The 17,065-nt window shown below is 41.3% G+C and overlaps 1 protein-coding gene across 2 annotated transcripts in view; it reads left to right on the top strand.

Annotated features, from left to right (window-relative positions):
• The first annotated feature begins 12,201 nt into the window (after positions 1-12,201).
• The window catches only part of ITGAV (integrin subunit alpha V), a 95,196-nt gene continuing 90,332 nt past the window's right edge, over positions 12,202-17,065 (top strand). For both annotated transcript variants that reach the window (XM_027588392.2, XM_027588393.2), the window contains exon 1: positions 12,202-12,722. In XM_027588392.2, the coding sequence (XP_027444193.2) occupies positions 12,538-12,722 (185 nt within the window). In that variant the 5' untranslated portion in view covers positions 12,202-12,537. The remainder of the gene's footprint in view (positions 12,723-17,065) is intronic.

Below are 17,065 nucleotides of genomic sequence, written 5' to 3' on the forward strand. Positions count from 1 at the left end.
CAGAGAGAGAGAGGGAGAGTACAAGCAGGGGGAGTGGCAGGCAGAGGGAGAAGGAGGCTCCTTGCTAAGCAAGGAGCCCAATGGGGGACTTGATCCCAGGACCCTGAGATCATGACCTGAGCCGAAGGCAGACACTTAACCATCTGAGCCACACAGGTGCCCCTTATATATACATATATATATATATTATTATTATTTATTTGACAGAGAGAGACACAGTGGGAGAGGGAACACAAGCAGGGGGAGTGGGAGAGGGAGAGGCAGGCTCCCCACTGAGCAGGAAGCCTGATGGGGGCTCGATCCCAGGACCCTGGGATCATGACCTGAGCCGAAGGCAGACGCTTAACAACTGAGCCACCCAGGTGCCCTAAGATATATTTTTAAAGATTTATTTTTAGAGAAAGAGATAGAGCAGGGGGGAGGGTTAGAGAGGGAAGGAGAGTCTTAAGCAGGCTCCGAGCTGAGCACAGAGCCCGACATGGGGCTTGATCCCAGGATCCCGAGATCAGGGCCTGGGCCAAAACCAAGGGTTGTATGCTTAACCAACTGTGCCTCCCAGGCACCCCTACAGTAACTGTTTAAAAATTTTGTTAATAATAAAGGAATTCTAAACTGAAATAGATCAACTGACCTCAAATAGAATAAAAAACTTAGCCCAGTTTCTTAAAGAATCTCATTTACGCCTAGAGTAGCATTAATGTAACCATCCCCATAATAGTAATTATTTTTTCTAAAACTCAAAAGGAAAAAAAAAAAAACTAACTGTAGAAATACCTTTAGGCTTCACAACAGTGCTGAACATGCACCAAGCCTTTTATTTAATTCTTTTATGTTTCTATGAGCTAGACCTAATGCAATTATGTGATTACGAGTTCTGTATCTAACTTCTTAGTGAATGTAATCATTTCCTATTAAATCAAAATATTTAACATTTCATGAAAATCCCCTGGCACATTTCCATAATGACTGAAAAGTGGAAATCCTTAATTAGTGTTCAAGTTTTCAGAGGAAGTAAGAGTGGAGAGTTTAGAAAACCCCCCAAATGAATCATTTAGAAGGAACAAAATTGGTGAAGGTACCAGCTGATCTAGGAGTATTGCTCATAAGAACTTAACTCATATTTGTTTTATTAAAAGCAACAACTGAAAGAGCTTTCATAGAGCATATAAACCTCTATTAGGCACTAAAAAGTGAACTGATTTGTATCATCAAGAAAACTGTTGGGGCACCTGGGTAGCTCAGTGGGTTGAGCATCCAACTCTGGATTTTGGCTCAGGTCATGATCTCAGGGTCGTGAGATCGAGGCCCATCATGTGGGGCTCCACACTGATCGTGGAGGCTGCTTAGGATTCTCTCTCTCCCTCTTCCTCTGTCCCTCTATATCTCCCACCCCCATACCCCCACCCCCACCCCCACTCATTCATGTGCACTCTCTCTAAAAAAGAAAAGAAAACTGACAATGATTCTGTTTTAGCTACTTGAAAAAGGAGGAAGAGTGGTCAATGTATCTAGAATCATTAGGGTAAAAATACAGATATTTGGTCCTCAAAATTTAAATCTATTCTTTGAGGAATTAAGGTGGATATATCAGTTAGGAATAGGTTAGTCAAGGTGTAACTGAAAACACCAGAAATATCTGCTTAAACAAAGATAGAGGTATATTTTTCTCTCATAGAATATAATCCTCACGTTTATTATCCAAGACACGAATGATGGGTTCATGGCTATCAGAAACCCAGACTTTCTGCTCTGTAATTCTTACACCATGACCTCTTTTGCCATGTATGCCTTCTTATGTTGTCATAGAGGCTACTGCAGCTCCAGCCATCACATCCATGTCCCAGGCATCAACTGTAAAGAAATTGCAGAGGAAAAAGGGCTCCTGATAGTTAAGCTAGCCCTCTTCTAAGAGGCTAGTAGCTCTACTGAACAACTTTTTTTTTTAAGATTTATTTATGTATTCTAAAGAGTGGGGGAGGGGCAGAGGGAGAGAATCTCCAAGCAGACTCCCTGCTGAGCGCAGAGCTCAGTGACGACATGGGGCTCCATCCCACAACCCATGAGATCATGACCGGAGCCAAACCAAGAGTTGGACACTCAACCAACTGAGCCACCGAGGTGCCCCTCTACCTAATGACTTCTACTGACATCTTCTGGTCATCTAGAAGGGTGCTGGGAAATGCAGGGGCTTGGGGGGTTGTTTTTTGTTTTTTCCAGCTAGACACATTATTGCCACCACACAATATAAGAATTTTATTACCAAACAAGAAGTGAATCTTGGATGGGTAGCTAGCAGTCTCTGCAGGGCAGATGGATCATCCTTTCCCTGTACTTTACTTCTGGTGTTGGACTGGTCACATTGTATATACTTATTTATATAGGAGACAGAGTAGTGTGATAGTAAAGAGCATAGGCTTTAATAAGTGTGATCCAAGGGCGCCTGGGTGGCTCAGATGGTTGGGTGTCTGCCTTCGGCTGGGGTCGTGATCCTGGGGTTCTGGGATGGAGTCCCACGTCGGGTTCCCTGCTCCTTGGGAGCCTGCTTCAATCTCTCTCTCTGTCTCTCTCTGTCTCTCATGAATAAATAAATAAAATCTTAAAAAAAAAAAGAGTGATCCAACCCCCCAGTTTCCCCTGGATAGTTCCAGGACATAGCTGTTTCACCATATAATTATAATCAGTATCCCTGTTACTCTCTACAGTGTCCCTGTTGGACAATAAATTATATGGTCACTTTAGCTATATAGACTATCTGGGACATCTTTAACACATTCTAATTCTGTGACCCTAACGACAAATGGCATAATTTCTCTAAACTCATTGTGTTAGTTATCTGTTACCCAGTAACAAATTATCCCCAAAATATATTGGCTCAAAGCAACAAATATTGATCATTTCACAGTTTCTGTCCATCATTAATTAAAGAACAGTTTAGATGGATAATGTCTAGCTCAGGATCTCTCTTGAGTTTAAACGTTGTCAGGGGATGCCATCATTTGAAGGCCAGACAGGGAAGAAGAATCTACTTTGAAGTTAAGTTACTCAAGTGGCTGTTGCGAGGAGGCCTCAGGTTCTCACCATTTCGGCCCCTCCCTAGGTAGCTTGTATGTTCTTACCAGATGGCATCTGGCTTCCCAACTGAGAGAGAGGGCCGAAGGAAGTCATGTGCCTTTTACGACCTAGTCAACAAAAATGCAGCCACTCCTTTATCCTAGTCATTAAAAGCAATTCATGAAATCCAGCCCACACTCAAGAGGTGGGGAGTTCTGTTCCACATCTTGAAGGGAGCATATTTTATTTTAGTTTAGTTTTAAGATTTTATTTATTTATTTATTTACTTACTTACTTACTTATTTACTTATTTGAGAGAGAGAGAGAGAGAGAGAGAAAGAGTACAGAGGAAGTGTGGGCGCAGAGGGAGAGAGAGAATCCCAAGCAGGCTCCATACCAGTGCACGACCCTGAGATCATGACCTGAGCTCAAATTAAGAGTTAGATGCTTAACCGACTGAGCCACCCAGACACCCTGAAGGGAGCATATTTTAAATATTTTTTTTAAAAGTAGGCTCCATACCCAATGTGGGGTTTGAACTCATGATCCTGAGATCTAGAGTTGTATGCTCTACCAACTGAGCCAGCCAGGTACTCCCAAAGGGAGCATATTTTAACATCACCACACTTAACTGTTCTCATCTGTAAAATGGGATAAATTACCCACATGCAGTAATTATATTTTATGAAGAGGCATAATCCATATACAGAATTTTAATAGAGCACTTGGCTCATAGTAAAATATGTCCCTTAATAAATTGAAGCTAGTATTATTTACTTAAGTATTTGTCTAATTAAACTGTAAGTTCCTGGCAGGTGTCATATCTAATTTGTCTTCATAATTCAAGCTCTAATTGCAGTGTTGAGGTTATAGGGGACACTTAATAACAAATATCCAATGAATAAATGAATGAGTAACATATTATTTAATAAGACCAGTATAAACAGAGTGAGTCAAAAGAAAAACAATGCAATAGTCATGTGAATAAATTTACGTTGTGTGTTAAAAATCAGATTTACATAGCTCTTTATATAATAGGGCATAAAAAAGTGAATACCAATGTAATGGAACTAAGTTACATAACATCAATAATATTCACTCGTATATGATACCACAATAGTATTACATAGTATCATACTTTAATAGTATTATACAGATATAATAATATCACCTTGTTATGTTCTTTTTTTTTTTAGAGATTTTATTTATTTATTTGACAGAGAGAGACACAGCGAGAGAGGGAACACAAGCTGGGGGAGTGGGAGAGGGAGAAGCAGGCTTCCCGCGGAGCAGGGAGCCCGATGTGGGGCTCGATCCCAGGACCCCGGGATCATGACCTGAGCTGAAGGCAGACGCTTAACGACTGAGCCACCCAGGCGCCCCTGTTACGTTCTTGATATTAAAATTTCTCCTGAAAAATCTGTTTTGTAGACATGTGTCTAGCTATGTCTTTTTGAGACATGGAGTTTATTTTTACTTACTAAAAAAAATTTCAATGATCATTTAGATGACATACTACCAAACAATAGTAGGATTAAAGCATGTATCTGAGGAAAAGAATTTCAGGATCTATGTACATATAATAGACATACATACATATACAGTAGAAAAATGTTGTGTTTTGTCATTAATGACGTTTTCTTGCCATTTTTTTCCCAAGGAAAAAAGAAATATATGTAAAACTTTGTAGACTATGGTTCTTAAAGATCTTCTGATTATGGCTGTTTATATTTATCATTCATCTGAAGGAAAAAAGAATTAAAAGTTTGGGGTTATAATCTCTCGTAACAGCAAGGCTACATTTATACAAAATGATTAGTAGGAGGAAGGTATTAGCAATCATTTATCAAGTGCCAGAGATATTTTAAATTATACCATGATTCCTTTTATGACTCATAATATAAATAAAACATAGTGTTCTTTTGAAACTGTTTTTTCAATGTATTATTTTTAAAAATGTGTTTGCTAATTCTGGACATAACACAAACACTTTGTTTCTATATCTAAGCCGGTATCTGAGCCTCTTGAATTTTCAGTGATAGAAGAGTAATTTAGACAGCATTACCCTTTTTCAAACATGGATTTTTTTGTATTACAAGTGCTGTACTGAGAAATGTGGTTGATGTCTTAGCACACATCAACACTGCAAGCCTTTAAAACAAATTAAATCCGGGTGCCTGGGTGGCTCAGTTGGTTAAGCGACTGCCTTTGGCTCAGGTCACGATCCTAGAGTCCTGGGATCGAGTCCCGCATCGGGCTCCCTGCTCGGCAGGAAGTCTGCTTCTCCCTCTGACCCTCCTCCCTCTCATGTGTTCTCTCTCTCTCATTCTTTCTCTCAAATAAATAAATAAATAAATCTTAAAAAAAATAAAACAAATTAAATCCTTTTAAGTAGTTATAATATAAATGGATGCTATAATCTTTAATTAGTTTAGATAAAATAATATACACAATTTTCCATTTACATTTTTACATCATGTTGATTATTTGAAGGGAAATTCGGAAAACCACCAAACATGTCCTTGAAGTAAAGAATGCCTAGGGGTACTTGGTTGGCTCAGTTGGAAGAGCATGAGACTCTTAATCTTGGGATTGTGAGTTTGAACCCCACATTGGGTGTAGAGATTACTTAAATAAATAAACTTAAAAAAAGTGCCTATCTTGAGAGCGCAGTGGTTTTTTACAAGGAGATGCAGAGAACTCCAGGAATGCAGAGGACATTTCTTGCCATTTGTGATTAATTTTTATCTCCTTCATAAGCCCCAAGCCCTAATCCCAAAATGCAACCAGGAATGAAAAACAGCTACAAATCTTAGAAACACTATTCTAGATAAAGTTAGTAGTTTAATCCCATTTCTTGGCTAGTTATAAAAGGAACTTACTATATATTCTTGGACTTTGCTACTTCTTGAAAAAATATATTCATTCATTCATTAAGAATATTTATTTAGTTATTGCCTTCCTGTGTTCAATTTATAAAGTTGAAATTGCTATTTTATTCTTACATTTGTTTATTTATCCTTCAGCAAGTACTTCTTCGTTTCTTGCAATTCAGTAGGAACTGTGCTGGGCACTGAACATTTAATGATAGGTAAGATCAACATGTTTAATACTATTTTATTTGTCAGTCATGCCTCAGTAAAGCTGTGGGGGAGATCAACATGTTTGCTTCTCTCATGGAATTTTACAGACAATTCTTCAACAAGTTCTTTGTGATTTTTTGAAATATAAATTCAGCACTGTATTCAATGTTATGGAAGAATATATAAACTAAGAAAACAGCTTAAAAAAAGATTTTAAGGAACTGATAATTTTACTAGGAAAAAAATACTAGATGCCTGACAACATCAAGAATTAATTAAATAGAATTTTATTCAAATACTGTCAAAAACACCAGGAAATAAGTACAAGAATAATTAAATGCTAAGTTGTGAGTGGGTGAGATTTGGAAATACAAGTCATTTTATTTTTTTTAAGGATTTTTAAATTTATTTATTTGAGAGAGAGAGAGAGCGGTGAGAAAGAGAGAGCACAAGACGGGGTAGGGTCAGGGGGAGAAGCAGACTCCCGCCTGAGCAGGGAGCCTAATGCTCCAGGATCATGAACCAAGCCAAAGGCAGTTGCTTAACCAACTGAGCCACCCAGGCGCCCTTGGAAATAAAAGTCATTTTTAAAGAGAAGGGAAAGCTTCTCAGGAACAGAGGAAGTGGTGAATATGGCATATTTGGAAGACTTGAGGAGACCTGCACAGGTACTTACCCTTACCAAAGCTTTCTGCCCACCATGCTCGGTTCCCTTCCGGCACAGAATTCCAAGTGCTTGTTTTCCTGTTTACAGGTATTATAGTTACTTTGTGTTGTGACTTCTGATTCTGTGCTTTGAATCTCAGTTTTCTACTATCTTCTATCATAGGTTATTCAAACCGTGAAAGATTGTTTGAAAAAGGACTTTTATGCATGAACAGATCTCACTCATATGTGGAATTTAAGAAACAAAACAGAGGATCCTCGAGGAAGGGAGAGAAAAATAAAACAAGATGAAATCAGAGAGGGAGACAAACCATAAGAGACTTTTAATCATGGGAAGCAAACTGAGGGTTGCTGGAGGGGATAGAGGGTAGGGAGATGGGGTAACTGGGTGATGGGCATTAAGGAGGGCACGAGTTGTAATGAGCCCTGATATTATATAAGACTGATGAATCACTGACCTCTACCTCTGAAACTAATAATACACTATATGTTAATTAATTGAATTTAAATTGAGAAAAAAAAAGGACTCTTATGGCAATAGGACCACAAGAAAGGTGCTCAATAATTGTACCTCCCCAGGAGGAAATATGGCTGGATATTTAAAATGTAAGTTTGACTCTAGTGGAAACAATATGTTTTATGTATAATTTCTTAATCCACTCACTAACTTTCTCTTTGCACTTGAGCTTATTTAGTGATATCATTATTAATTTTTAATATTTGCACTTATACATGTTACCTTCTTAGGATTTTTATTTTTTATTTATTTTTTTTAAAGATTTTATTTATTTATTTATTTGAGAGAGAGAATGAGGGAGAGAGAGAGAGCATGAGAGGGGGGAGGGTCAGAGGGAGAAGCAGACGCCCCGCTGAGCAGGGAGCCCGATGTGGGACTCGATCCCGGGACTCCAGGATCATGACCTGAGCCGAAGGCAGTCGCTTGACCAACTGAGCCACCCAGGCGCCCTTCTTAGGATTTTTATACAAAAGTTATTTTTGTCTCCCTCTTTCAACAGGAGAACTAAGATTTTTTTCACATTTTCCTCAGCATTTATCTGATCTTATGTTTGTAACTTTTGCTAGTACATGAAAGGAGTGTCTAATCTAAAGGCAACAAATGACTGATTTCTCATTGTTATGAACATGTTATGATGAGGATTAGATCTATAAATGAGGGTGAGAATGATTTCCCCTTTTCATTTCTAACTGTGAGCCAGTTTATCCTCAGTGGGCATCTTTATTCTGTTTCCTGTAGGGGAAAGATACATGAATGAGCTCAGATGACTTCATTTCATGGGGGTTATGAACAACCACCCTAGTTGGCCTGGGAGGTCACTGAAGGTCCAGGTTCTCAGGCATGGGGAAGACCTTGGAGATCATCACTAGCTCCCTTCCTTGCCCACAAGGATATGTGATGTTGGAAAAATTATTCAAATCCTAGAGAATCAGTTTCTTCATCTTTATATTTGGGCTACTAATAGAACCTATCTGATAGGATTTTATGACTAATAAGTGATTTAATATATATCAAAATGCTTAGCACAGTGCCCAGCACATAATGAGAAAACTTAATAGAATTGTTAGTTATTATTAAGTCTTTCGACAGTAGAATTAATTCCATTGTTGGGCTCAGTGTTGAATGCAAGGGATACAAAAACAGTTAAGTCATGGTTCTTTCTAGGCTTCCTAGAGAACATGATGTGGCCTGATACACATCTTGAAAGAAGAGGAGGAAATAGCTAGATAGAGGACCTTGTGTAAATCTGTATGTGGCAGAAGGAAGAAGGTTGGGGGAAGTAGTTGAAGAGGAGGGTCAATTTTTTCTGGGAAGAAAGAGCCCTGTGAACCAAGATGTCATTCTGGGGAAACTGGAAGTAATTAATTTAATATGGCTAAGGCTACTTTGTGAGGTGGGGTGTGGTAAGAGTGTGGTGATGAATAAGATCCTGCAGGGAATGCGTAGAACAAGAAATGCAGTGAACCAAGACCAAGACTTGGATAATCCTAACATGGTGGGGGTAGATTAGGAAGCAAAAACTCAAAAGGAAACAAGTTTTCTGCTTTCCTTCCCTTCCCTTCCCAACCACCCAAGGAGCACCCAGTGCTGGCTGAGAATCTTTTCTTATCTTTTCAGATAGGAAAAGGCTGCAATGGGGGTGGGAGTGGAGATGAAGCCCGCAAGGCCAAGTAAATCTCCCTCATTAATAGCTGAAAGAGGAGAGGCAGGAGAGAGTCAGACAAAAAAAGCAATGGCAACACTGTAGGGTTTAGTGGATTAAAGCCCATAGAGTAACGGAGAGTAGGAAAAAGGGGTTTGCAGAAGGGTTTGCATGAGTTATGACCAGAATCCACCTTGATGTTGAGAGATAAAAGTTTGAAATTTCTCTTACATTATTTTGGAGTAACAAGACTGTGCTTCTGTGTGAGCAGAGACAAAGCCAAGTAGAGTCCTAGTTGGATAATGGTTATTGAAGGAACTGTAGGATAGGTACTAGGAGAACTAAGAGAGTGTCACACATTAGTGTCACACAAATGTACTATTACTACTGTACTAAACTAATAGTAGTAAAAGTATTGATAGCAACAAGTACTGTTCAGTTCTATGGGTAGGTGCTATTGTCCTTCCCGTTTTATAGATAAGAAAACAGAGGCACACAATATGCCCAGGGTCACAGAACTAGTACTGAATGAATTCAGGAATTGAACTCAGGCATTTGAATTTACAGAAACCAATGGAATCAAGCTTCTAATGAAAGGACAGCACTGGTAGAGGATAAAATTCAAAGTCAAAATTCTTTTATACTGTCTAATATTTCATTTCGTCTATAAGAAAGTGATTATATTTAATGCAGTTCTTTTAAGTTGGGGAATTGTTATGTCGTTAAAGAGCAGTGTCATTGGACTGGGTAGGGGAGGGAGAGCTTTTCTTCCATAGAATAAAATATGCTTCTCCCTCTCCCATGCACGCAGTACCTTGGCACATTGTTGATCGGGCATAAGTGCTGGCTGAATTGATATGCACTGTAATAAATTCCCTCACTTTGCAAGGTGCTAGGTAGCTGACTGCTCAAGCATGACTACTCTGGTAAAAAAAAAAAAAAAGCTTGCATTTATTTATTTATTTTTTTACTTTTATTTATTTATTTGAGAGAGCGCGTGCAGGGGTGCATGCTTTCGAGAGGGAGGAAGGGGTAAAAGGAGAGGGAGAAGCAGACTCCCTGCTGAGCAGGGAGCCCAAGGAGGGGCTCTATCCCAGGACCCTGAGAACATGACCTGAGCTGAAGACAGTCACCCAACTGACTGAGCCACCCAGGTGTCCCAAGATGCCTGCATTTATAACCCAGAGTACTTTTTTTAAAGTATTTTTAAAAGATTTTATTTATTTGACAGAGCGCTAGAGAGCACAGGTAGGCAGGGGGAGAGGGAGAAGCGGACTCTCTGCTGAGCGGGGAGATCAATGTCAGGCTCAATCCCAGGACCCTGAGATCATGACCTGAGCCGAAGGCAGACGCTTAATGACTGAGCCACCCAGGCGCCCCTGTAACCCAGAGTGCCTTAAGCACTGAGTTAGTCTGGTTCAGTCTCCTAATAGAAATGAGGTCCAGAGTTCACTCAATTTCGGTGTTGCCGAAATACACATAGATGTTGCTATTGCTTTGGATTCTTCCTTTTCCCGTTTTTCTTCCTCCCTTCTTCTGGTCTGTTGGATCTCTGTCCTGAATCAGAAGTTGGGGATTGGAGTGGGCGCCTGGGTGGCTCAGTCGTTAAGCGTCTGCCTTCCGCTCAGGTCATGATCCCAGGATCCTGGGATAGAGTCCACATTGGGCTCTCTGCTGGGCAGGAAGCCCGCTTCTCCCTCTCCCACTCCCCCCTGCTTGTGTTCCTGCTCTCCCTATCTCTGTCAAATAAATAAATAAAATCTTAAAAAAAAAAAAAGTTGGGGAGTGGGAGGGCTTACTAAAACTAAACTGTCTGCCAAGTTTAAACCTCCACACTCTTCTGCCCTTCTTGTCTGGATGGATTTCCAAGGGGATTGGTTATCAGGCTTTTAAGAAATAAAAGCCCCTTTGAGCTTATGCCTCTTAGGTGCATCTGGAACACAGTGAGGGGAAAGGTACATTAGTATCTTTGTGTTTTTGTGTAGGATCATCTGTCTCACATGGTAATTTCCTTTTAGACAAGTGCTAGTCCGTGGTTTGTGAAACATGGGCAAGGTTTTGCTGCATATTTTTTTTAGACAAATTTAAGAATCAAAATATATAATGCAATTAAGTACTATAAATTCAAAGTAGACATTTCATTTCTCCTTATATACATATTCCTTCACAGGATTAATTAAAAGCTATGAGATTAATGTGCATTGTGATTGATTTTTAATAGCTACTTTGGGAAAATAATCCAAAATTACTGTTCTAGTACTTGTAAGTTGTTAAGGTCTATACAATGCATTCATACTCTCAGTCTTGTTCACCAAATTCTTCAGCACATGATACATAATATAGGAAAGTCACGTCCCTGGGCAAAGTTTACTCATCATTTCAACTCCATTCAACATTTTATTGATGGCTCACTCTGCCTGGCAAGGTGGTAGGACTACAGAATATAAAGAAAGAGGTCAGGGATCCTGCTCTCGAGTCTCTCAGTTGAACTGTCAGGAGCCTGGACGCCATGAAACACACCAAAAGCAACATGTCCAGAGCGGCCTTACTTCACTGGGGCACATTCCTTCTCCCAACTCTAAAATGATACTTCTACCCAAATGTCTTAAATCAGTGATAGTTATTCGAAATCACACGTCAGCTAATAAACTATAATAAGGTTTCGACTAGTTTGCCTTGATTTAAAACTATTACTGCCAATTCTTTGCTTTGCCGATCCTTCAAGTTCAGCTTTAACACAACTCGCCTCGAAGAGGCTGTGCTAACATTCTCGAAGTTTATAATTAAGTTCAGTGTGTGTGGGAGAGTGGGGGAGGCAAACGACCATTAATTATAGAGTTTCGTTTGTGAGAGCCTGCCAGGGTTTTAAGGAGCAGAAACCGAGAGGCGAATAAAGCTTTCCTCACTTCTAAACAAAAGTCGCACGCGAGTTCCCGGCGGGACCGGGGAGCGTGGGGTGCCCTTGGACGTGAGCGGGTTGGGATGCTCGGCCACCCCTTCGTCCATCACTAGCCCTCCGGAGCTGGGTCTAAGGCCCTCGTCCGACAGCGCGGTCGCTGCCGGGGACTCTGAGGGACGGCGGCCTTGGCACAGGCACCTCGCTCCCGGGACAGGAGGCGACACCGCGCACGGAAGTGCGCTCAGCTCTCCCCAGTCGCAGGGCGACTCTCCTCCTTCACTTCCTCCTGCGCGGCGGCCCGGCCTCCCGGGCCGGCCCCTCCCCCTTCACCGCCTCCTCCCGCCGCCAGCCGCCGCACTCAGGCGGGGGCGGCGGGGGGGGTGCGGCGCTCACCCGCGCAGTCCCCAGCCGGAGCCCAGGCGCTGAGCGGCCGAGCCGGAGGGAGGCAAGGGGCCGCCAGCGCTGCTGTCCCCGCCCCGCGCGCCCTGCGCCCCACTTCCCGGGCGGCCGCTCGGCAGCTCAGCCCTCCTGCCTCCTCCGGCGCTGTCCGGGACTCGCCGTGAAGCGAGTGACGGGCAAGTTTCGGCGTGCGAAGACGGCGGCGGCGGGCCGCGGACTCCGTGCGCTCCGGGAGGGGTGGCCGCGGCTCCGGCCTCGGCGCGCCGCGCGCACTTCGGCGATGTCTTCGCCGCCGCGGCGGCGGCTACGCCTTCGCCCTCGCCGCCTCCTGTTCCTTCTTCCCGGATTCCTGCTGCCTCTTTGCGGCGCCTTCAACCTCGACGTGGACAGTCCTGCCGAATACTCCGGCCCCGAAGGAAGTTACTTCGGCTTCGCGGTGGATTTCTTCGTGCCCAGCGCGTCTTCGTAAGTGGCCGCACTTGGAAGGGGAATCAGCCCCCTCCCCCACCGCGCGCACCCACCCTCCGTTTCCCGAGGGAGAGTCTCGGGGAGGAATCCCGGCGTTTGTCTGTGCCCTCCCACCCCCACCGGGGGGTTTAGGTTCTGGGTGGATGAAATATCTGGGGAAGTGAACCCCCGCGGCCCCCACCACCTCCCCTCAGTTCCCCCTCTCTCCTATCCTCAAGAGAAACAGCTTTGAGGCAGACTTGTGCTTAAAATTCGGGGGAAGTGGGAAAGCAACAAAGGCGGGTCCCGCCGGACTCCGCGCCGTCCCCGCTGGTGTCCCGGACTTGGACCTTCTCATTTCCGAACTTCTTTTTCTCGGGTACCAGTTCGCCTTCCCCGTAGCCTGTCTGCTTCACAGACTTAGACACCAGTCCCTTTCGCTCTCCCTGCACGAGCCCTCCCCCACACTTTCCGCCTCTCTGATTCTGTTTCTCATTTACTCCTTTTACAGACTTTCTGATGACTAAAGTGACCAGACGGTCGTAGTGAATTCATTGTGTCTTATCTCTGGTACTGACAGACCTTTGCACATGTGAGGGTGAACAGATGAATTGAGTGTGTCATGTGTTCTTTTTATAGTGATTCATTATTTAGGTCATTGTTCAGAAAGAACAAGGGTGTTTGCTGAGTTTTCATTCACTCCAGGTCATTTGAATACTGCACTATTTAAGAATTCAGTTACGTTTTCAAATTGCCAGCGTTTCGCGTTGCAAAAGGCCGTCAGGATTTGTAACAGAGTTAATGTCATTATTGGATTCAAAGTTGTCTCTGGCTTTAACGAACGCTGACCTCATTGTCACCACCTCACCCCCATATTAGCGTTAGAAATACTGATTTAATAAATGTTCACTAGATGTCTTCTGATGTTTAAATCTTATTTTCAAGAGGCAAAACTTTTCTTAGGGCTCTTTACAAGCTCTTAGAAATTTTAACTTTTCCCCCTTCTACATTTCTCTATATTGAGGGGGGAGAGGGAGGCCAATTTTGATGGTCAGTACTTGGATAAGACCATTCTTTCAACTCATTCGTTCCTAATTTGAGGATGATCTAAATATTATTTCATGACTGTTAGAAGGTTCAGCAGGATTTATTCTTATTGTGCAAGTATTGATTACCATTCATTTTGGTGACAACCTTTGCAGCAGTAAATTGGTTGGAAGCAGTTAGTGAAAACTAGACAATTGTTTTATGTAGTGAACTCAGTTTTGTTGTCTCCAGTTTCAGTGCTTTCTGTTGAGCATAAATTTTCCAGAATGATAAAAAAATAATTGTTCAGCCATCAAAAGGAATGAGATCTGACGTGGCTGGAACTGGAGGGTGTTATGCTGAGTGAAATAAGTCAATCAGAGAAAGACATGTATCATATGATCTCACTGATATGAGGAATTCTTAATCTCAGGAAACAGTGTTGCTGGAGTGGTGGGGGTTGGGGGGGATGGGGTGGCTGGGTGATAGACATTGGGTAGGGTATGTGCTATGGTGAGCGCTGTGAATTGTGCAAGACTGTTGAATCACAGATCTGTACTTCTGAAACAAATAATGCAACATACGTTAAGAAAAAAGAAAAAGAAGAAGATAGCAGGAGGGGAAGAATGAAGGGGAGTAAGTCAGAGGGGGAGATGAACTATGAGAGACCATGGACTCTGAAAAACAAACTGAGGGTTCTAGAGGTGAGGAGGGTGGGGGGATGGGTTAGTCTGGTGATGGGTATTAAAGAGGGCACATTCTGCGTGGAGCACTGGGTGTTATGCACAAACAATGAATCATGGAACACTACATCAAGAACTAATGATGTAATGTATGGTGATTAACATAACAATAAAAAATTAAAAAAAATATTAGGGAATCAAAACTGAATATTAGAGAATTGAGCTCAGACCCTTGAGTTCCACTGTGGGATGAGCAGTAACTGTTACCAGAGCAGACAGTACAATGAAAGCAACTTTCTGGTAATTAGTGGAGCTTGCAATAGAGTCTATTGTTCCTTTACCTTGTGCCCACCAGGTCAAAAGCAAAAAAAAAAAAAAAAAAATGTTAACTTGGGCAACATTTTCTACCTTGTCTTTTGACTTAATCATTTTGTCAGCCTTATCTGTTATTTAAAATGTTTTTTGTTTCCAGATTTTTTTTTTTTTTTTTTTTTTTAGATTTTATTTATTTATTTGACAGAGAGAGACACAGCGGGAGAGGGAACACAAGCAGGGGGAGTGGGAGAGGGAGAAGCAGGCTCCCTGCTAACCTAAGCTGGATCCCAGGACCCTGGGGTCATGACCTGAGCCAAAGGCAGATGCTTAACGATTGAGCCACCCAGGTGCCCCTGTTTCCAGATATTTTGAAGTGTGTGCCTTTATGGTACAGATTTTAGTTCTCAGGGGTGCTCTTTTAGATTTAATTAATTTAAGAAATTCTAATAGTTTTAAAAATATGTATTGTCCTTTGTCAAGAGTTGGTACTTAAATTAGCAAGAGTTAACACTTAAATACTTCATAGTTGATGGAATGTTTTGCAAATGGTGGGAGTAATTCTGTGGCAGTCCTCTGAGTTTAGTAGTATAAAGATAACGACAAGATGATAAACTGTAAGTGTTGTTACTGTGGAAAATGCAGTAATATCGAACGGTTGGCATGAGATGTTGACTAGTTTTGATTACAAGGCTGGATGGCTAATCTTTGACTAATCATTACAGTCATTGAATATATTATGAACCCACAGGTTACATGACCTCTCATGTGGGCCTTCCATGGTAAGGTAAAATTGAGTTGGGTTTGATTCCATATAGTATTTTGAAATGTTCATCGGTGACTTTGTTACTGATGGACAAGTGAGCTCTAGATGTAGCCTACCTTAAAAATATACATCAATTTTGAGACTTTAAAAAAAAAAAACAAAATACATAGAAACAGATTTCTAGTTACTGAACTTTTCAGATTTAACAAAGATTAATGTAAAATTATGCTTAATTTTGTAAAGGATGCCTTTAAATTTAACAAGCATTGGAATCCAAGGTATATAAGGATGCCGTTTATATTAGCAGCTGCATTTATTGTTGTTGTTATTTGGTGTGATTATAAACTTCTAAAAGAAAAAGAAGAAAATGTTTGCTAATTAAAGATTCCTTTCTCCTGAAGGAAGAATGCCTGGATTAATGAGGAAGCAACAGTAATGAAGTCTTCTCCTGTCTCTTCTGGTTTCTTTTGGTGTCGAAATACCCACAGCAGGGGGGCGCCTGGGTGGCTCAGTCAGTTGAGCGCCCAAACTGATCCCAGGGTCGTGAGATTGAGCTGCGTTGGGCTCTGAGCTCAGCATAGGAGTCTGCTTGGGATTCGGTCTCTCCCTCTCCCCCTGCTCCTTTGCATGCTCTTTCTCTCTCTCTCTCTAAAATAAATAAAAATCAAATTAAATTAAAAAATAAATAAGTACTCAGAGCAATTATTTTAGATCTCACTTTGTTGTTATTAAAAATTGGTATTGAATTATTTCCATATTGTTGTGAAAAGTAATGAATCACTGTTTATTAAAGAAAAAGAAAAATAAATTAACTAAGGAAAAATATTAAGGTGAGTCCTCAAGAAAATCCCTCCAGTAATGAGTCCTAGGTTTAAAGTGAAAAGTCACAAAAATTGTGATTTAAAATATGGAAAAAAAAGTTAGCATTCCATAACTTTTTGTCTTGTGTGTGTTAATTTACAGTGACTATATTGCCAAACTTACATAAAATTTAAAGATCATATATAGGCCATGAAGTAGAGTCACATTTGTCTTATGGGGAATAATTGGAAAAATTAAAAATTATACCCCGGGTTTAATTATAATAATGATATCTTATGTTGGTTAGCCTGTTTTATAAATTACAAAGCACTTTTACTTATGTACTTATGATATCTCACTTCACTCTATAGCACAAACCACCAGGGGAAGTAGGGAAGCGGATAAACTCATTCTTATGGATGAGGACACTGAGGCCGGAAGGGTTTTCAGTCTTTTTTTTTTTTTTAAGATTTTTAAAATTTACTTGAGAGAGAGTGTGGCAGAGGGAGAAGAACACTCCCTGCTCAGCATGTGGGGCTCGATCCCAGGACCCTGGGATCATGACCTGAGCCGAAGGCAGATGCTTAACTGGCTGAGTGACCCAGGCACCTTGGGTTTTCAATCTCTATTTGTTTGGGTGGATTGATGGATAGGGGGCAAGGTGGGATCAAAAGACAGGCTATGAAATTTAAATTCCATTTAATTTCCTGTTCAAATTTTAATTTTTAAGAAGAAAGTAATTGGATGATTTTCTTACTTACTCTTCAAATATA

This window comes from Zalophus californianus, chromosome 3, assembly GCF_009762305.2.
Source record: "Zalophus californianus isolate mZalCal1 chromosome 3, mZalCal1.pri.v2, whole genome shotgun sequence".
NCBI lineage: Eukaryota > Metazoa > Chordata > Mammalia > Carnivora > Otariidae > Zalophus > Zalophus californianus.